Source organism: Macrotis lagotis, chromosome 1, assembly GCF_037893015.1.
Source record: "Macrotis lagotis isolate mMagLag1 chromosome 1, bilby.v1.9.chrom.fasta, whole genome shotgun sequence".
Taxonomy (NCBI): domain Eukaryota; kingdom Metazoa; phylum Chordata; class Mammalia; order Peramelemorphia; family Peramelidae; genus Macrotis; species Macrotis lagotis.
Genome location: NC_133658.1, coordinates 476,245,963 through 476,267,691, shown reverse-complemented (window position 1 = coordinate 476,267,691; position 21,729 = coordinate 476,245,963). Strand labels below are relative to the sequence as shown.

Below are 21,729 nucleotides of genomic sequence, written 5' to 3'. Positions count from 1 at the left end.
AAAACAAAACAAAAAAAAAAGAAAAAAGAAAAGGGAACACTCCAAGTCTCACAAAGGTAGTGAAGAGCTGCCCCGAATCAACAGTCAAGCAAGATTATGGCAATCCCCTCCTCCTCCTTATTGTCCCTCTTTATCAACTCATTGGTTAGTCTTCAGAGTTACATTCTACTTGTGAAAATCTACCCCAACAACAAAGAAAAGAATGAAAGGTTTTCATAAAATATTACCTCACCATCCAGATGGTGAGAATAACCTTCAGGATTATAACTGTTTTATTGAAGTAGTGTAACTTGTCTTGGAAAGGAAGATCAAGGAACAGTCTACTTATCATCAAACAAGAGGAGTCTTATTAGCTTCTTTGGAATGCAAGGTTTTTCTCATGGCAAAAAGTCTGCCATCCTTCTAGTAGTCAGTAAAAGTAGTCTTATCAAAAGTTAGGAGAGTGAGCTACCTGTTTGGAATACAAGGGGCTTTCTTTAGAAATAGTTTAAGGAAAAAAAAAGAAATAGTTTAAGAATAATAGTTTATTCTTTCTTTAATATTTCTTAACCCTGAGAGGACTTCACTAGGAATATTAACCCTGAAATGATTTTGTTGGGCATATTCCACTCAAATTTATAGAAAGCATCCTGTTTTATGGAGCCCTAGATCTCATTCAATCTTCACACTCCTGTGAGGTAGGTAGAGCAGGTATTATCTTCCTTTTCCAGATGAGAATTCTATAACTAGCTAAATTTAAGAGTAGAGCTAGGACTGGAACCTAGGTCTTCTCATTTAATCCTGGTTCTCTTTCCACTACATCAAAGGAAAAGGCTGCAGGAATTTTTCAATTGGTTCTATACCAGCTTGTTTAAAGTGAGATTAGAATATGTATATTCTATATGCATGAAATATGTATGTATATAGATGTATTTAGTTATATAATATCTATATATCTAAATGTATAAAATAGATGAATAGAAGATTACAAACTTTAATATTTATTTACAAATACAGATATATCAATTGATATTCATATCTGCATGGGTAAAAATATCTCTATAGATCTGACTTTCTATTTATTTATCTGTCCCCTGAACTGGTTGTAGATTTAATTGTTGTAGGGAGTAGATACAGTGGTGAAAACAGAGCACATAAAGCATCTGCATTTCTCAACCACTTAGTGTAAATGAACTCTGGACTCTTTTACAGGGTGGGCTCCCATTCAGTCATGACCTGATGCAAGGCATATTTTCTTCAAGGATCCATTCTGGCCAAATAGTCAGGCCTTCCACTTCTGGGCTGACTATGAGAGTGCCTCTAGACACATCCAGTCTCTCTGCCCTCCTCACTTCTCTCCCTCCCCTTCTTGGTTCTACAGTTATTTAAACTTGTCTTTTTGTTCCATACACTAGGTATTCTGCATGAACACCCAGAACAAACAAAATGAATGTCTGCTATAGACAATAACACACAGTTACCATTAACATTTCCAGTAAAGGAAGAGGATGCAAAGTGGAAAGCCTTTTCATCTGACCCCAGGGCCACTCTATAGCAAGTCTGGCCATAACAAGGTTTGTCCAATTGTATTTTGTGTTGCAGAACAGGTGACATCTATTTTACACTTTTTTTTGCTGGTTGGATAGGTGTGTTTCCCCTTCTCCTCACTACCTCCTCCTCCCCTGACACACACACACACACACACGCACACACACACACAAACACACACACACACACACACACACACACACACACGGCATGCTTTTGATTCGCACAGGCCACCATAGGGTCATGCTGTTTATCTTCTGTGACTTGCAAATTAAGTGAAGACTTCTTTTTCTTAGATATTTGATAAAATTCTATGCTGCTAAGCAAAATCAGTATACTATCTTGGAAACCAAAATGATATTGTGTTTTGCTCTATTCTCATCTTTAGAGGTATAAATCAGGAATTTTAGCAATAGGGATAAGTTCGTTATTCCTGATCTTTGGTTGCCTTTCTGATCCTGGACAAACCATGGATGTTAGGTTTGGCAGTGTGACACTGGGCAGTTTGCCTTGGTCAGTTCCAATGCAGTAATAGCAAAAAAAAAAAAACAAAAAAAAAAACACAAGAGGACATGAGAGAAATGTTACTGTTGAAAGGTTGTGGCCTTATAACTTAGTAAAGAAGAGAAGTTAGTCTTTTCTCAGAATGAGTTGCATCACTGTTGATATTAGCTCCCTGGGACAGAGACCCAATTGCCTGGTCTAATTGTGACCATGTCACAAACTCCTTAACCCCCATCCAACAATATAGGCATTTTCATGTTCTATTGGTATAATAAGGTCAAGAGTAACAGAATGTTCTCCTGAATTGATAATTCCAACATATTCACGCGAAATACATTGACATTCAGAAAAATTGCCATATATCAATTTATTAATGCCCTTATATGATGGCTATTTCTTATAAAAATTCACAAACTTCAGATAAAGGATACACTTTAGAGCAGAAGAAGACCCACAGCTAGCTAGGATAATAATTTCATTTTACAGAGAATAAATTTCTGTAGATTTAGAAATGAAATCTGTAGATTTAGACAAATGAAAACACAAGGTATGCCTTCTATGAGAGTCAGTTATGGACAAACAAGCAGAACTTCCATAATTGGTCCATCATGAGGGTGCATCTTGTGACTTCTTCAAACCAGTGGTGTATTTGGGATGAGAAAACAGGCTTTTCTGATTACCAGTCCAGAGTCCCTTGCCTCTCAGTATTATAGCTCTCTGATCCCAACTTCAGTCCATTCGTTTCAACTGTTCCATAATAGCTAATCAGAGAGATGCTCAACCCTTTTCTAACTTTTCCCTGTCCTCTCCTGTTGCAGAAAAATCCCTGGATTAGGAAAAGGTCTGTGAGTTTAATCACTTAGAGTTCTGTATTCAAATGAAATCACAGGTCTAATGCTTCCCCCCTCTCCATCATTTTCTTTCTCTCTTTTTATGTCCTTTCATTTGTGATACCTTTTTGGCAGAGTTGTTCTTGTCCCTAGAATATGCCTACCTCTAAGACTTTACAAGTAGAGAGTGGACAGATCCCTTTGCCTCACTCACTCATAGGCTAACATCGTTCCCCCTTCTCCCCTGCCCACCCAAACCACATTAACTTTCAGTGAGGTCATCATCTCTGCATTATTAATTAGCTAAATATCACAGGTTGGCAACTCTCAGAGAGAAGATTTTGGCAAAGAAAGACATGTCAGGAAACTTAAACCACATCAAAGGTTCTAGTATATCACAAAAGGCTTGATTTTACCATTGAATATATGAGACTGAAAAAAAAAACAGGAGGCTGCCCAAAGGGCAACTTTGTGAATGCTGATCTGAAGCAGTGAGAATGGTGCACCTGTGTAGACTTGGAGATCCTATTTAGCTTAAAATTTTCTCATAGAGGATGTATTGTACACAAAAAAGGAACTCTCAAACCACATCTTCCCATAGCTGCTGAAATTATCTACAGTACAGACAATCTGGTTTCATGGGCTCATCTTGTCAGCTGTTGGTGAACACCCAGTGATTGCTTGTGACTTGGGCTGTGAGTCCTGCTGAAGGAGAACCTGTAGTGGAGACCGAGGTAGGAGAGTAGCTGAGTCTGTGGGAAGAATTATTCTCTCCCCTTCCTACCAGAGAACCAGACAGATGACTTCATACTGTTTGACTTTTCCTCTTTTTCTTTCCAAGAATCCCTCCCTTTGAAGCCCATGGGGCATTCTGTGCCAGTGTAGCAGTTAGTGTTCTCCTGTTAGCTCTTCAAGAAGAAAGGAGCTCTTTTTCTCTAGAGAAAAGATAGGAAACCTAGGTCTTTAAAAAAAGATGGACTTTTTACCTTAATTCCTTCACACTCACTTTGATGGGCATCAACTCTGCCCTTCTGGCTCACATACTACCATTAAAACACGCTTTCCTGCCTTTTCAAACAGACCAGACTGCCTCCAGCTGACCCTTCCCCTTGTCCACTTGACATTGACCGGCCTGACAGTGTTCTGGCAGAGAATAAACTTTCCCTTCTGGCCTCTGAGCTGTCGCTGAAGAGTGCATTCTTACCTAGAATCTTCCTTAATTTCTGATGAAATTCTTTGGAGGCAAAGTAGTAAATGAAGGGATCTAAGCAGTTGTTAAGGCAGCTGAGACAGAGGGTTAGCTTATAGATGTGATAGTAACTCTTGTTGAAATATAGGCGGCTGACCATGTGTACCAGGAGAATGAAGTTGTTAGGAGCAAAACAGGTGACAAAGGCTAGGAGGACAATGCCAGCAAGACAGATGGACCTGTTCTTCTGCCCATTCCCATATCTTCCAGAAGTCCGGATCAGCTTGAGGATGGTGGCAGTGTAGCAGGCCACAGTCACAATAAAGGGAATAAGGAAGAGAAAAATGAACAAGGTGAAGAGAAAGATGGCCCACATTGCAAGGCTAGGCAGCATATTCCACTTGAGGACATCAAAGCAGGTGATGATCTCCAGGGCTTTTACTTCATAGGTCAGGTCTGTGATAGCCAAGGGGGATAGGGCAAGCAATAAAAGGAGCCATATGCCAACACAAGCTAAAACTGCATATCTCTTCCTTCTCCACCTGGTAGAAGTCAAAGGGTACACAACCCCTAGGAACCTCTCTACACTGATGCAGGTCATAGTCAGTATGGAAGAGTACATGTTGGTATAAAAGACAACTGTCACTAGGTTACAGAGGAACTTCCCAAAGAGCCAGTCATTGTTGTTCAGGTGATAGAAGATCTGAAAAGGGAGAGCCACAGCCAACATTAGATCGGTGATGCAAAGGTTGATCATAAAAATGACGGAAGGTGATTTGGGTCTGGTATGGCAACAGAGCACCCAGAGAGAGAAAAGATTCCCAGGGATACTGATGAAGGCCACCAGTGAGTACACGATGGGGAGCACCACAGCAATGGTTGGGTTCTCAAGCATCAGTATTGTTTCATTATCCAGCTGGGACATGTTGCTATTCATAATTCACAAGACTGTTGATCTCATATCACCAGAAGGTTCATATCCTGAATGTTCAGGTGAACATCTGAAAAAAAAATACCTGAAATAATCAGAAATACATTGAAAGAATTCTTAGTGAATTTGATTATGGTTTATTTTGATTTTTTATTAATATTTATGTTGCATTTTAAAAGTTTGTAGAGAACTTTGGAAGTAGTATCTCACTTTATTTTCACAACAACCTGAGAAAGTGGGTGCTCTTATCTTCATTTTACAGATGAAGAAACTGAGGTAGCTAGCATCTAGATTTGAACTCAAGTCTTTCTAACTCTAGTTCTAGATCTTTATACTTTGGTTTCTTGGCTACTGATTCAGGATTATCTTTGTTAATGTTTATTACAAAGGAAAACAATAAAATTGAAATGTTATTAAAATATTTTTAAAAATTTCATGGACTCCTGTATAGGTTAAGGTACCTTTGTTCAGAAATTATATATTGCAGAATAGGTGTTGATATGCATTGTTTAAGAAGTTTCATATCCCAATAAAATATTGGGGAGGGTGGAGGGGAGGAAGTAACCATTACTAGGCCTGTGAATGGTGTAAACCCTTACAAATCTGTGAAGTAGTATGTGAAATACTCTCTTACTTTCCTATTTCCTTTATTTAAAAGTAATCCCTGTTGTCAAACCCACAAGTTTTCAGAATTCCCCCTCTGCTGTCCTTCAGGAGAACAGTGCCCCATGTCTCAGATATGATTCCTGTTCCTAAGGAGTTTATTATCTGTTTGGAGAGAGCTACACACATAAAAAAAAACTTAACTAGCAGTATTAGGTAATATTCAGAAATAGAAATTTGAGTTAGTGCTTGAAGTAGGATTTAGTTAAATAGAGAAGAAATAGTAGAATGGAGGAATCCATTGGGATTTTAAAAATTGTTTTCTTTTTCACATTTACATGTCCAGATAATTTTAGTATTCACTATTACAAGACTTTGAGTTCTGAATTTTTCTCCTCCCCCCACTTCCTAGACTGGTAGGCAATTTGATTTAGGTTATACATGTGCTATCATGGAAAGCATATTTCCATATTATTCACTGTTGTGAAAAAAGAAACAGATCAAAAGGAAAAAACACAAAAAAGAATAAAATAAGTGAAAAAGGTATGCTTTGATCTGCATTCAGAGTCTATCGGTTCTTTTATCTATATATGGATAACATTTTCCCTTGTGAGTCCTTTGTACTTGTCTTGGATCATTGTGTTTCTAAGAATGAGTCATTCATAATTGACCTTCTCATGATGTTGCTGATATTGTGTACAATGTTTTCCTGTTTCTGTTCATTTCACTTTTCACCAGTTCATACAAGTCTTTCTAGGTTTTTCTGAAATCTGCCTATTCATCATTTCTTATTGCACAACAGTATTCCATTTTATTCATATACTATAGATTGTTTAGTCATTCCCCACCTGATGGACATCTCCTTAATTTCCAATATTTTACCACCACAGAAAGGGCTGATATATATATATATATATATATATATATATCCTTTTCCCTTTTTTTTGGTGATCTGTTTGGTATATAGTAATTGGATTGCTGGATCAAAGGGAAAGTACAGTTTGATGGTCCTTTAGGTAAACCTCCAGAATGGGTGGATCAGTTCATAGCTCTCCAATAGTATATTAGTGTCCCTGTTTCCTCATATTATCTTCTACATTTATCATTTTCCTTTTTTAAATCATAGTAGACAATCTATTAGGTATGAAAGAGGTGTTTAAGTTTGCATTTCTCCAATCAAAAGTGATATAGATCACTTCATATTCCCATCAATAGTTTTGATTTCTTCATCTTAAAACTGCTTGTTCATATCTTTTGACCAATTATCATTTGGGAAATGGTTTGTAATATAAATTTGTCTTAGTTCTCTATATCTTTGAGAAATGAGATCTTTTGTTTTTTAGGTTTTTGCAAGGCAAATGGGGTTAAGTGGCTTGCCCAAGGCCACATAGCTAGGTAATTATTAAGTGTCTGAGACTGGATTTGAACCCAGGTAACTCCTGACTCCAGGGCTGGTGCTTTATCCACTGTGCCATCTAGCTGCCCTGAGAAATGAGATCTTTATCGTTGACACTATAAAGATTATTTCTAAGCCTTCAGATTTTTGGTTGCATTGGTTTTGTTTGTGCAAAAGCTTTTTAATTTAATATAATCAAAATTTTCTGTTTGATATCTAGTAATGCTCTCTATTTTTTGTTTGATCATGAATCTATAATTCACTTAGCTTAATCCATTAGACCTGGAGACAGAAATAGATGAGGCATGACAAGGCTACCATGAATAGGCTGGTCTTCTTGGAGTAAAAGTTTCATACAAATAAGGGGGGGGGGGAGTTATTCTTGAAAAATCTGTCTGAGTTGGTGTACAGATGAGACATTGACTGGACTAATCAATAGGAGACCATGAAATTCTTCTTTCCAGAAGTTAAGTCACTGTTCCATCAGGCCTGTGAGGAAAACCCAGGTCCTAGGAACCCAAGAATACATCTTTTCCTATCTATGGGTCTTCCAGAAAGGATGTAGAATTAGTGAATATAGATAATTACATCATATCATAATTACTTATAGAAAAATAAAAAAAAATCACTTGAAGTCTTTTCTGTTCCTCAGAGTGGCTAATTCACCCCACCTCATTACAATTATTTAAATATTGTTTTGCATTTTTTCTGAATATACATATATGTGGACATGATATCTTCCTGATAAAATGCAAACTCCATGAGAGAAGGTAGTATTTAATTTTTGTCTGTCTTTTTGCATTTTGTTTTTGTTTTTGTTCAAACTCTAGCACTTGTTCTATCATGTCTGACTCTTCATGACCTCATTTAGATATTGAAGTAGTTTACCATTTCCTTCTCCAGTTCAATTGACAGATGAGGAAAATGAGGTAAACAGAGTTAAGTGACTTGCCCAGGGTCACATAGCTAACAAGTCTCTGGTGCCAAATTTGAAATGAGATCTTCCTGACCTATCCACTGATACACCTAACATTTAGTAGGCACTTAATACATGTTTCTTGATTGGTTGAAGTTCTCACAATAGACTGCATTTAAAGTTAAAAGTCAAAATGAGAAAATTTGCTAGGAGTTAAGGCTTGATCTTGCTACCTGGAAGGCAGGGGGCGGGGGGAGTTATTTTGGAAAGGAGTGAGAACTTTCAGAGTTCACGGTTTCATTTAAGAAATAATCTGTTTTCTCATATATGACATGACATTTAAGCTGATGCAAGTGCAAATACATAACATAAATTTGCAAAACACTTGCACTGGGCAGGTAAGTCAGGGTTGGAAGAACAGATCTCAGAAATGATAAAATATTTAGGGCAAGTTAGCTTCTGCTCAAGGATTGTAATAATTAGTTCAGATGATTAAACCAGATCGTTGAAGTGAAACGTCTAGACACAAGAGGACAGTGTACAAAAGACCACAATTTGAATGTTGGTTTTGAGAACAAACCATTTGTGCAGTGAGGTCTTGTACTATCAGTCATAAGCTGGGGTGGTAAGTGGTTAACAACCAGCTTAATGGGGGGAGAACCCCTCTGTATGATATACCTTTAAGTTTAATCTGTATAATTACCATTTTATCTATCATTTAAGTCTGGACAATCATCAAAATAATAAATCAAGCCCTAATATATAGCATTTGCTGATTTCTGAGGTGTAAATGGTCATATTGAAAATTTAACAATCAGCTTCTGGTCAGAGCTGGCTCCAGCATATCCCTGTGTAATAGGTCATATTTAATAAGGACATTAGATACCAGTTAGACTTACTCTCTCATTTGCTGGATGAGTAAACTGAGGCCCTGAAAAGCTAAATTTCTATTAACTGTTAGAATGGTGGTTTGAATATAGGTTTCTTTCAACTCAAAATCCAAGGCTATCTAAATCTACCTTAATAGTAGTTCAGATCTCTTTTACTATATACTTATTATCCTCAAATTCTAACTAGTTCTGTGACCCTGAACACGTTTTTTTTTTAATTTCTCCCTACCTCAGTTTCACATCTATAAACAGGGTTGTTGTGAGGATCAAATGTGATAATCTATATAAAATACATTGCACATCTTAAAAATCCCATATAAAAGCCAGCTTTTTGCTGCTATTATAACTACTGTTCTCTCTTTTCATTTGTAACCCTGCTTCCAAATCAGATCTCTTTCCACAGATAAATTCACCTCCTGATCTCAATAAATACTTGTTTATTTGACTGACCTTGAGTCTTCCAAAATCCATATAATATTCAAACTTGATTAGTCCTCAAATTAAGGATCAGACAAATTGTCCAGTGTCTCTCTATTCTTCCCCACCCTCCCAATACATTGATCCAAGTGACATGTCATAGAGAATCATGGTTTTTAGAATTGGGAGGGAGAAGGAACTTCAGAGGTCACCTATGTCAACCTTGATGAGCAGAAATATTGCTACAATATACTTGAGATTATCTAGACTTCACTTGAAACCTTCTAGTAATCTAGAACTCCTAAAGTAGGTTGTTATGAAGTCTTTCCTTATATAAAATCTGTCAACTCTATAAATTTTCTCCTATTGTTCATAATTCTGCCCTCTGGGGTCAAAGAGAGAATGCCTAATGGTTCATCTACATGATTGACATTCAAATAGTTTCATATGATCTACAGCTGAAAAGGCTTCAGAAATCATACAACATAACTTTTTTTTATTTTACAGATAAAAAACTGAGACCCAGAGATGGAGTGATTCCCTTGAGATCATGTAAGTTATAAGTGACTGAGTTAGAATTCGAATATCTTCTGACTCCAAATCTAATATTTTTCCATTTTCATGTCTCCTAAATATTCTTTTCTCCTTAATTCTTTTATTTTTAATTTATTTTTATTTTTTAAGTTTTTTTGCAAGACAATGGGGTTAAGTGGCTTGCCCAAGACCACACAGCTAGGTAATTATTTAGTGTCTGAGGCCAGATTTGAACTCAGGTACTCCTGACTCCAGGGCTGGTGCTCTATTCACTGTGCCACCTAGCCACCCCTCTCCTTAATTCTTAATCTTTTCAACTGATCCTTACACATCATGGTATCCTGATCTGTGGTCTGCCATCAAGAGGGAACAAAGCCCCAAAAGACCATCATATAATCTGAAGGGCTTTTATCCACAATTTCCTTTGTTTAATGATGGGTCTGAGTTTAATGTTCGGCCTTCATTTTTGAAGAGGACTACAACATCAGGGAGGTGATGTCATTTCAAGCACATGAATTGGATTTAAGTGAGGGGGTGTTGTGCTATGTCAACCAGCCTCACTTTCTTCTCCAGAGCCCATATGCATCCAGTGGCCAGATATGGATCAGACAACTGGAGATGAATGTGAGGCAATCAGGGGTAAGTAACTTGACCAAAGTCACACAGCTAGTAATGTCAGAGGATGGGAGTTCTAATCCAGAGGATGAATTTGAACTCCCATCCCCCTGATTCCCAGGCCAGTGCTCTATCCACTGTGCCATCTAATTGTCCTTATGAGAAGTTTAACAGATGATTGGTTGTATAAGTAATAAAGTCAGTTCTTTTTCCTTAAATTTTTTTTTTTTTTGCATTCACTGGCAGTGTTAAAATATTTCCTCACTACCCCATGGCCATTCACTAAAACAGTTCAAAACCTAGGGCTAGGATTTATTGTTGTTGCTGAGCTAAATGTTTTGCAATTATCATGTCATTTGACAAGACAAAGAGGCAACATAATGGAATAGAGAATTGACCTTGAAGGCAGAAAGCCCAGGGTTCAAGTTCCATTCCTGTCACACAGTAGTTGTTTAATTTCAGATATGCTGCTTAAAATTTCAGCAGCTTAGGAAGCTTGGACTCTTAAGTTGTGGTATAGGTACTGATCAGCATTAGTAGAAGGAATTTTCTAATTTGGAAACTCCAATTAAATCACAGCTATGGATTAAAAAGAGAAATCACATCAATGACTACTTACAAGGGACCCAAGCACAAATTCTCAACTATATGTGGAAATAAATGTAAACTATATACATAAGATTGTTATTAGTAATTAGGTAGTTCAAAGGAAAGATTGGGCTTGAGTAGGATATAATTCTAAAAAGTAAAATGGTGTAGGAAAAGATAAAAAAGAGTAATCATCTCCTACAAATGAGTTACTAGAGGAAGAACTCATAACAGAGAATTAGATGGGGAAGGAGGGCTGCCTGGTAGTTCTGGAAATCTACTCTCATTGGAGTCTGTGTGTGTGTGTGTGTGTGTGTGTGTGTGTGTGTGTGTGTGTGTGTGTGTGTGTGTGTGTGTGTGTGTGTGTGTGTGTGTGTGTGTGTGTGTGTGTGTGTGTGTGTGTGTGTGTGTGTGTGTGTGCCGTCTAAATTCAGAAAGAAATAAGAAGCTAAGTACTAAGAGGGTAAGGAAATAGGATAAAGGGGCATATAAAACGATATGTAGATTAAAGGGAAGGAGGATATAAAGGGTTGGTTAAGGCAGGGATTCTTGGGGGGATAGGTTAAGCAACTAAGGGCAAGATATCAAGTAGAATTAAAGCAAAGGAATGGGGAGGGGGTTATCACTTTCATGAAATGTTATAAAACTAAGAGATAATCACAATCATAAAAGATTAGGAGTAGAATTTATTATGTATAAAAGCAGGACTAGTAGTCATGATCTCAGATAAAGTTAAAGCTAAAATAGATTTAATCAAAAGAAAAATAGGGAAACTACACTATATATCTAGCAATATTAATCAATATTTTTTATATTATTTAAAATACTTATTTATAAGGTAGAAATATTGCTATGGGAGAGAATGATGAGCTACTGGAATTACAAAACTATGAAAAGACTTGGACATATGAAGGAAGATGCTATCTACCTTCAGAAAAACAGAAAATTAAATGGAAATCAGCATAGAGCAGTCTTAGACACATGAACACACACACATATATATGAGTATATATGTAATTACAGGTATCTATGAATATATGTGAATATGCATGTGTACATGTATAGAATGTATATATATGTATAATGTATGTGTGTGTATATACATAATATGAATATTTACATATACGTGCTTAATTGTAACCTTAAGAAGAGGAAGGAAAAAATAAAGTAAAAAGTACACAGCAGAGAACAAAAGAAAACATATAAACATATAATGTAGCAAAGAAAAGATAGACAATTTTCAATACAATATGTAGTATTTATTATATAGACCTTCTTGAAATAGAAATTTAATATTTTATGTTTTGAATTCTCTCATGTTCTGCTGTCACATGGCAATTTTCTGTTTTCTTTATTTCGTATTTAAGTTTAAAAAAAAGAACTATATATGTATATAAAATGGACAGAAATCAAAAGAATAAGTACAGGTAGGCCAAGAAATTCTTAATAAACACCAATAGGTCGATAATATCAAGTTTGATTTTAAAACTTCAGTGCCGTATTTTCATTTTTCCCCCTTAATTTTTTTTTCTTTTAGTTTTTGCAAGTCAATGGGGTTAAGTGGTTTGCCCAAGGCCTCACAGCTAGGTAATTATTAAGTGTCTGAGGCCAGATTTGAATTCAGGTACTCCTGACTCCAGGGCCGGTGCTCTATCCACTACACCCCCACCCCTTAATTTTCTTAATGGGAGTTTGTCCCAAACTTATTTCCATTTGTTTCCAGATATCATACAATAATAATACAAAATTTTTTCTATGGTAATTATGGAATTAATTTATTCAATGAACACTTATTAAGGACTGACATTTTATGTATCCTGATGGACAGTAGAAATGCAAAGACAGAAACTAACCAGGGTAAAGGCACAAAAACAAGATGAGATGCCAAATATAAGGAAAAGCAAGACATTTTATGGCTTGTGAGAGTTTTTCTGAATGTTTTCCTTATCAATAAATGACATATGGGCTCTTAACTGGTCACATAGCAATTTTAGCTGAAAAGAAGTCAGGTCTTACCTTCTTTCAGTCTTTCTTTTGAGCTGTCGGTATGTCTTAGAGACACCTCTCTATTTGGTAAGACATGACTTTTCATGCAAGAATACAAATGCAAAAGAGACAGCTCACAAATCTCCTGAACCAATGGGAAGAGAAAGGATGAATTTGTGGTTTGCTGCCCTGAATTCACATCTTCAGCAAATGAGTGAAAAGGGTTTTGTTTCGATGAGCTTATGGGTTTTTTTTTCCTTCTGATCAACATAAGGCTTACTGAGAGACTCAGAAAAGGGAGATAAGTATATTCATTGCACATAAAGAAAATAAACTGGTTGATCCCTAGGGTCTTAGTATTTCACAGGGTAGAGTTTCCAAAAACTAAACTTTAGGGATTTAACAAACTTCAAACAAAATGCCATTTTGAATTGTTTGAATTTTGAATTGTTGTATAAATAAATACTTTTGAATATTTTGCAAAATATTCTTTTGGCAATTGGTATGGCTGGTCAATATTTTTTCACAAACTCTTTTTTCTGGTTTTGATCTTTGAAAGAACTAATATTGATTAACTCTAAGAGTTAACTGCAGAACCCTAAGAAAGAACAACTGAAGAAATTTAGAAGACATCAAATTCACCATTGGTTTCAAGATGAAAGTGGTGATAGTCATTCCACTTTTCTCCTCTCCTATTCAGCCCTTCCCCAGTGGTGGCAGATTTGGAAATCAGTGGAAAAAATGTTTTCCTGGGAGAAGGAAGTGCACACCAAATAAGCTTCTCTTCCCTACACTTATCCTGAACACAAAAATTGCCATTATAATTTTTTAGTTGTATTAACAATTAAGTTCATTTTACTCTTTGTGTGTGCGTGTGTGCGTGTGTTTGTGTGGTGTGTAATGGGGAATCTGGATCCTTGATTTCATTGACAAGAACTCTACAAGTTGAGGATTCCTTCCACCAGTGCAGATTCCAACTCCTCTGTGACATACATTCTTTTTCCCCCCCCTTTTTTTGCAAGGCAATGGGTTAAGTGACATGTCCAAGGTCACACAGTTTGGTAATTATTATTATTACTTTTTTTAGGTTTCTGCAAGGCAAATGGGGTTAAGTGGCTTGCCCAAGGCCACACAGCTAGGTAATTATTAAGTGTCTGAGACTGGATTTGAACCCAGGTACTCCTGACTCCAGGGCCAGTGCTTTATCCACTAAGCCACCTAGCTGCCCCTCAGTTTGGTAATCATAAAATGACTAAGGTCACATTTGAACTCAGGTCCTCCTGACTTCAGGGCCAATGCTCTATCCACTGCACCACCTAGTTGCCCCTATAACATACATTATTTTTTAAAATTAATATTTTATTGGTTTTCCAATTATATCCAATAGTAGTTTCTACACATCATTTTGTGTAAGGTTTTGAATTTTACAATCTTTCCTCCACCCTCCCTTCCCTCTCCCATCCCCCCACAGAAGGCAGTCTGGTAATCTTTACATTGTTTCCATGCTAAACATTGATCAAAATTGAATGTGTTGGGAAAGAAATCATATCTTTGAGGAGGAAATAAAATATTAGAGATAGCAAAATTATGTAGTACATAAGACACTTTATTTTATAAAAAAGTTGAAGGTAATTTGGTCTTTGTTTAAACTCCACAGTTCTTTCTCTGGGTGCAGATGGTATTCTCTGTTGCAGGTGCTCTAAAATTGTCCCTAATTTTTGCATTACTGGAATGAACAAATCCAATAAGATTGATCATCAGCCCCATGTTACCGTTAGGGTGTGTAACATACATTCTTAAAGAATTGGATGGGACACTGGGAGGTTAAGCAATTTTCCCATGGTCACATGACCAATATGTATCAGAGCAGAACTTGAAGCCAAGTGTTTTTGATTCCAAAACCAGTTCTATGTCCACTATGTCCTATTACCTCTCAATTAGGTTCACATAAGCTTTGAAAACACTAGGTTACATTTACAATTATTTATCATCACCTTATCCATATACTTTCCCTCACTTATCCTATTTCTTATAAGTTTAGCAATTAATTATTGCTCCCAAATTTTCCAGGACAGATATATCCAGTAAAGAAAGTATATATTTTTTTAATGAGACACTAGGCATATCAGGCATGTCATTGTTTATAGGATCATAGAAACAGATTTAGAGCTGGAAGGGATCTTAGTGGTCATTTGGTCCCATTTGACAGATAAGAAACTAAGGTTCAGTTTGAACTTAGGCTCTTTGAGTCTAAATCCAGTTTTCTTTCTACTGTTTCCACAACACTGGATGAATTTATGACTTAGAGCCTTCAGAAATCTGCCACCCATACTGTTAACAATCTAAGCACACACAGAAGGGATGCACAAGAAGGTCCAATATAAAGGGTTATTTGCTCCTCTTTCAATCCTCTTTTAGGAATATTAAGAAAGCATTTAAAATTATCCAAATCTAAAAACCTTCTTAGTAATCTTAAAGAAAAAGTATATCTGGTCTTTAACTATCCATTCCAAAACAATAGACTGATCTCATCTCTCTGATAAGCCCAAGAAAGACTCTTCTCTTGAAATTATTAGGGTGGAGATTAGACAAGGACAAGGGGTACTTTATTTAATCTATCTAAGAATAGTAGTTTCTTTCTTGATGTCCTGAAGGATTAAGTTCCATACTAACACTGGAATTTTTTTACATAGTGTTCATGGATCTCCAACTCCAATTAGGAAGAATTCAGGGGATCTGTGACTTTGCAGGAGAAAATTTTATTTTCACTAAACTTCAATTGAAAATTGGCATTTCCTTCAAAAATGTTTTTTTAAAGAAAACAATTTCTTCTGAGATGTCCTTGGGTTTATCAGCCTGCCAAAGAAGTTCCTTGAAGATACAACACACACACACACACACACACACACACACACAAACACAGTCTTAAAACCCTCTAACCTAAGAAAAGGAAGAAGTCTTTTTAATTACTTTGGCTATTGGTGCTATTAATTAATTGGGAGAATGGAATCTTTGAAGGGAGAGGTCAAAAAGGATTTAATTATTTTAAAAAATGGAAAATAAAAAAGGAGAGAAAACAAATCTTCAAGGGTGACTATTTGATGTAAAAAAAAGAAAGTTGAACTTTTACCCTGAGCAAATTTATAATACTGTCAAATTTTGTCTGTCATCCTGGTCTGTTGTCCTATTGTAACAGGAAAAAGAGAGATCTCAGAGTTATATGGAGACTCTACCTATCTTTGGTTCTAGTTCTAAGCAGAAATGTTTAAATTAGAATAATCTAAAACTAATAAAAAAAAAACCATCTCCAGCAGGCATGTGTCTACTAATTGTCTTGTTATATGCAGGACACCTTATTTCTCATTAGATTTTATTTTTTTTTTCTTTTGAGAGGATCATAGGATCAAAGAGGTAGAAGTGTCTTCCAAATTATCTATTGACCAGTCTCTCATTTGAACATACTTTGATAATGTCAGTGGATCCTAAAACATACATATATTGTATTTTCACCTGAATGTATGCTTTTTCTTTGTTTTTGTTTCCATTTTTTTTACTTTACAGTGATAGTAGAGATATGACTGAAATTGTATTCATTTTTGTTTCAATGTCAGAAGTGTGGACCTTGAAATCTCATGTGTGAAAATTAGGGTAAATATTTTTCATCACATTCAGAGAAGTTATACAAATTTGGTTAAGTCACATGGTACTAAAAGTGGCAGGGAAAAATCAAGTATAAAGAAAACTTTTATTCACTTAAGAAATAAGTCCGGTATTTTCAATAAGGTTTGAAAAGTTCCATTCTTCTATTGAATACAGCATATTCATTCAGCAAATGCTCTTTATCTTAAGGCATAACATGAGAAAGTACATAAAGTTCAAGTTTCCTTTCCTAACCGAGAATTAGGGGTTGAAGGAGGAATTATGAAAGTAGAGATCTTAGGGTAGATATTTGCTACCAGGAGTTAATAGCAGCAGTTGTTAAGCAACACTTGTTAATAGCATTTGTTTTCAATGTGCATTTATTAAATAATTATTGTGTTCTAGCCACAGCAGAAGATATTCTTGCTTTCAAAGATTTTATGGCTCCTGGAATACCATGTAAATGTCATTTCTTAAGTTTGAACTAAAAATTGATTTTTTGGTGTTGCTATGACATTGGTAGAGGAAGTTTCCTGGTTGAAAGTTCCTTATGTCAATAAACTTTTGTCAGGTGTAAAAAAAAATACAACCAGACCATGGAGAAGGAATCGTAGATATAGCTAAGGTTATCTGAAGTGGGAAATGACCTAAGATGACATTTAGTTCAATCTCAACTAGTAAAAGGATTCCCATTACAATTGATCCAGTGATATTGACACATTTTTAAGTTTAATCTTTTTGATTAATATTTTCTCCATCACTTTAAGTCTAGACAATCAATAAAACAATACATCATGCCCTAATTGATAGCATTTACTGGTTTCCAGGTATGATGTTTACACAGAAAATTTAACAGTTGCTTCTGCTATGAGCTTGCCCTGCATACTCCTGTCTATTAGTATTAATCTTTTAGGTCAGGCTTAAAAAAATTATATATTGCAATAAGACCATGATGAAGGAGTCACTAGAGATAGCTAAGGGTCATTGTAACATTGGAAACTTTACAAGAAAACCTAAAATGACATTTAGAAAGATCAGATTAAAGGATTCTGGCTACAGGTAGTCAGCTAGTGGTCTTCTAGCATCTGCTTGAAGAAGACTTCACTTCCAATGAAGAGAAACCCATTACCCTACTGAGAGAGCCTATTCCAACTTTTGAAGAACTCTAGTTAGTAGAAGGGCAGCTAGGTGACATTTATTTGACACTATGGATAGAAAGCAGGGTTTGAAGTCAGGAAAACCTGAGTTCAAATCCACAGACAGTAGTTATGTGATCCTAGGCAAGCCACTTAATCTTTGCCTTAGTTTCCTCATTTGAGCTGGAGAGGGAAGTGGCAAGAAATGCCAAGAAAACCCCAAGTGGGGTGTGAAGAATTAGACATGACTGAACAACAAAAAAAAGAAAGCTATTAGGAGGTTTCCCCTTTTGTTAGACTTTGCTCAAACCCCTTTTAAAGTATCAACACTAAAACCAAACCAAACCAAAAAACCACATAAAACCTCAACCAGATTTATGAAAAGTTTTCTAAAATGAGATAAATACCTCCCTGTTTTCTTAAATTGAGAAGACTCAGCTCTACAAACTTTTTTTATTGTTTTGTTTTGACAGCTCAGGGTCATCTTTATAAGTAATATTTGTTCTAAGGGATCAAAATACTCTGAGGTTTATTGATGTTTGTAACAGAGAAAATGGTTCTGCTAAGAAGTATTGGCAATTAATATTTATTTCACATACTTTATCTCATTTCATTTTCACATATATTTATTATATTCATTTTAGAGATCAGAAAATTATATATATTATATATATATATAATATAGCTAAAAGATGCCCAGAGTCACAAAACTAGTTATCAGTTGAAAGGTTCCTACCTCCAAGTCCAGTGCTTTATCCATGAAGCCACACTGCTTCTACTAAAGGATCCCAGATTGTTTTATTCTTTACTTTTTCAAATTTTTGTTGTGTATGCTTTTTGGTTTCCTTCTTTGTAGCCTGACTGTCAGCTGCCACTTAAAACAAAACAAAAACAACATTTTGTCTGCCTCTAAGTTGTTCTCCTTCCCCTATTAGAATCAGAGAATTTCAGAGTTTAGAGACCTAGATGCTATTAGTGGTAGCTGTTACACAAGTTGTAATGTTTTTCTCTAACATCCCCCAAACTGACCTTCTGGCCTCCTCTTGAAACTCTAGTAGTGGGGAACTCATTACCTTTCAAAGTGGCCAATTCCACTTTTTGAAAAGCTGAAAATTTTTAAGAAATTTTTCTTCAAATCAAGCCTTTCTCTACAACTTCCATATGCAGCTCCTAGCTTTGTTCTCTGAGATAAAAACAAACAAAACTAAAACTAATCCTCAACAAACCAAGTTTATCTTCCATTTGACAGTCTTTCAGATACTTGGGACTAGATGGGGAATGAGTTCAGGGAAACTCCAGGGTTTGTGGCTGTTTTACCCTTCTCAAGGTATTCCTTCCCATTAGACTGAATTGTTTCCTTCTCCCTCCTTCCTCATTGGCTCTGCCTGTCCTTTGGATAGAGCCAGACTGTGGTGGGGACAAAGTTTGATCTCCCCCAGTCCCTTAATTAAACTCCGAGGAAAGAGACTATGTCTCACCTTTTCCCTTGTCTCTTGTTGTGATTATAACTGAAATATTATATAACAAACAAACCTATTTTCAGCTGTAATCAATTAAAATGACTCCATCTCAGAGTGAGGGTCTGTAGGGCCTCTTGGATACCATCCCAGTCAGAACTTTGAAATCAGTTTAGTTTATTAAAGCTTTGGAACTATTGATTGATGGATGAACTGATTGATTTACTCTCCCTCCTCGACTCCACCCACTGGCTTCCCTAGCTTCCTGTCTCAACTAAAATCTCATTTATTACAGGAGTCCTTTCTCACCCCTCTTAATTATCATCCCTTTCCTCTGTTAATTATTTCCTATTTATTTTTAGCTTGTTTTGTATATATTTGCTTGCATGTTGTTTCCCCTATTAGATTGTGAACTCCTCGAGGGCAAGGACTATCTTTTGTTTTTGTTTTTGCAAAGCAATGGGGTTAACTGACTTTCCCAAGGTCACCCAGCTAGGTAATTATTATGAAGTGTCTGAGGTCGAATTTGAACTCAGGTCCTCCTGACTCCAGGGCCAGTGCTCTATCCACTGCACCACCTTGCTGTCCCTAGCAGGGCCTATCTTTAGCCTCTTTTTCTATCCCTGGAGCTCAGTTTAGTGCTCGATATAGAGTAGATGCTTAATATATGTTTACTGATTGATTGATTACTTATAATTCCTCACTCCCTATAGCTAGCAAAATCTGACTTCCTGCTCCTTCTTTCTCATTGAAAACCTCTCCTCAAATTCTTATCTACATTCAACTAATCTTTAGTGCTTCCTAGTCCTCAGTCTCTGCTCCCCTCCCTTTGCGCTATGCCATCCTTTTTGTTAAAACAACCATAAGCTCTTTTTCTATCTCCAAGGCTTAGCATAATGTCTGGCACATAGGAGATATTTAATAAATGCTTCTTGACACAACTGATACCTAATTATCTTCCCCCCTTTCTTTTTCCTTTGCTTATATTATTGGTTGCTCAAACTTTGCATCCCATCTTTCCCACTATCCTGATTTCTTTATCATATTGTGCTACAGACCATAAAAATGGATTTCCTATGGTTTATTTAAAGGAGTTTTACCTAAGGCATTCACCAGAACCATGGAGGATGTCTTCTGTAGAATTCAAACTGATCTTGTTAACAGATGACCTCGCACTTATTTGAATTGAACTCTTGACCACTAGAGGACCTCTCAATGAGATCCGCAGTTATTCAAAAGAGATTTTTTTTTTAATATAAATGGCTAGACCAAAGTGGATGAAAATAATTTATTGCCCAGATTGGATATTTAAATATTTGAATTGGATATTTGGATGAGGGGCCCATTGAATTTGTTCTTCAGTACGTGGACAGGTGGTAAAGACCATAAGCTGACCTCAGAATTAAGTAGAAGGAGATCAGTATGAATTACTTTGGGAGACTCCTAACCTTTGTTTGCCTCAGTTTTCTCCTCTGTAGAATGAAGATAATAATAGGACCTATCTCCCTCTCTCCCAGAGTTGTTGAGAGGATCAAATGAGGAAATAATTATAACAACACTTATCAGAGTGTCTGCCACATATAGTAAGCACTATATAAATGTTAGTCATTATTGTTGTTGCTGTTTATTTTTTTTTTAAAGGAAATTGTTCAAGTTTTTCACCTATTTAAGCAGCTTGATACTGGAAAAGCCCATTTTTTAATACCATGTTTCAAACAGTTGTTATTGCCAATATTTTCCCAGTGACTGGATGGTTGAAAGTCACAACTCACCACAGTCTCAAAAGAATAAAAAAATGCAAGTAATTCAAAGGGCAGTGAGAGAGTCAGGGTGAGTGAAAGTAGACTATAAATTTCCCCAGAATTTGCTTAACTAAGAATGATTTTCAGTTTTGCTGATAATTCAACTTTTGATCATTTCAATTTTGATCATTATTATTTGGATCCCAAATTCCCAGGGTTTATACTCTCATTGTGTTACTCCATTTCATTCTGTAAATTTCATGAACCAGATGTAGCATGCTATTTGATATTTTAAAGATTTTCCCCTCAGCCAACCAAAAGGCAGAATATCTATTTTCAAAAGGTAAAGTAACATCACTGATGCAGCAGAATGGGTTTTATGATCAAGAATGACTAAATCTAATTGACATACCTCTTCAAGCTCTGAAAATTAGACTTCTAGTGATCACTTGCATACCACTGTACATTAAACCATATAATCAATGATATGTAATATCAATAAAGTAGATGAGCTACTAATATCACTATGCTGGGACAACCAAACCATCAGTGGTATTTGTCAATATTAAAAGAACCAAGAGAAGTTCTTTGGCATATTGATACTTTGGAGTATCTTCTTTGGGGAATTTAGATAAAGAATAAACAAAAAACACATATGATAAGAAGGTATAAAGGTAAGATGGAACAGTGAATAGAGCACTGGCAGATAACATGGTTCTGCTACATGTGTAACCTTGGTTAAGTTACTCAATAACCCTTGGCCTCAGTTTGCTTATCTGTAAAATGAAGGATTTTGACTACATGATCTTTAAGGTCCGTTCCAGTTCAG

At 36.0% G+C, this 21,729-nt stretch overlaps 1 protein-coding gene across 6 annotated transcripts in view; it reads right to left on the bottom strand.

Annotated features, from left to right (window-relative positions):
- Positions 1-1,044: 1,044 nt before the first annotated feature.
- P2RY8 (P2Y receptor family member 8) overlaps positions 1,045-21,729 on the bottom strand; it is a 72,799-nt gene continuing 52,114 nt past the window's right edge. For 4 of the 6 annotated variants that reach the window (XM_074213654.1, XM_074213653.1, XM_074213656.1 and 1 more), the window contains one exon: positions 1,045-5,051. In XM_074213654.1, coding sequence (XP_074069755.1) covers positions 3,911-4,987 — 1,077 coding nt within the window. In that variant the 5' untranslated portion in view covers positions 4,988-5,051 and the 3' untranslated portion in view covers positions 1,045-3,910. Of the gene's footprint in view, positions 5,067-18,401; positions 18,576-21,729 lie in introns of those variants that run through there. The other 2 variants (XM_074213652.1, XR_012473958.1) reach the window with 2 other exon arrangements.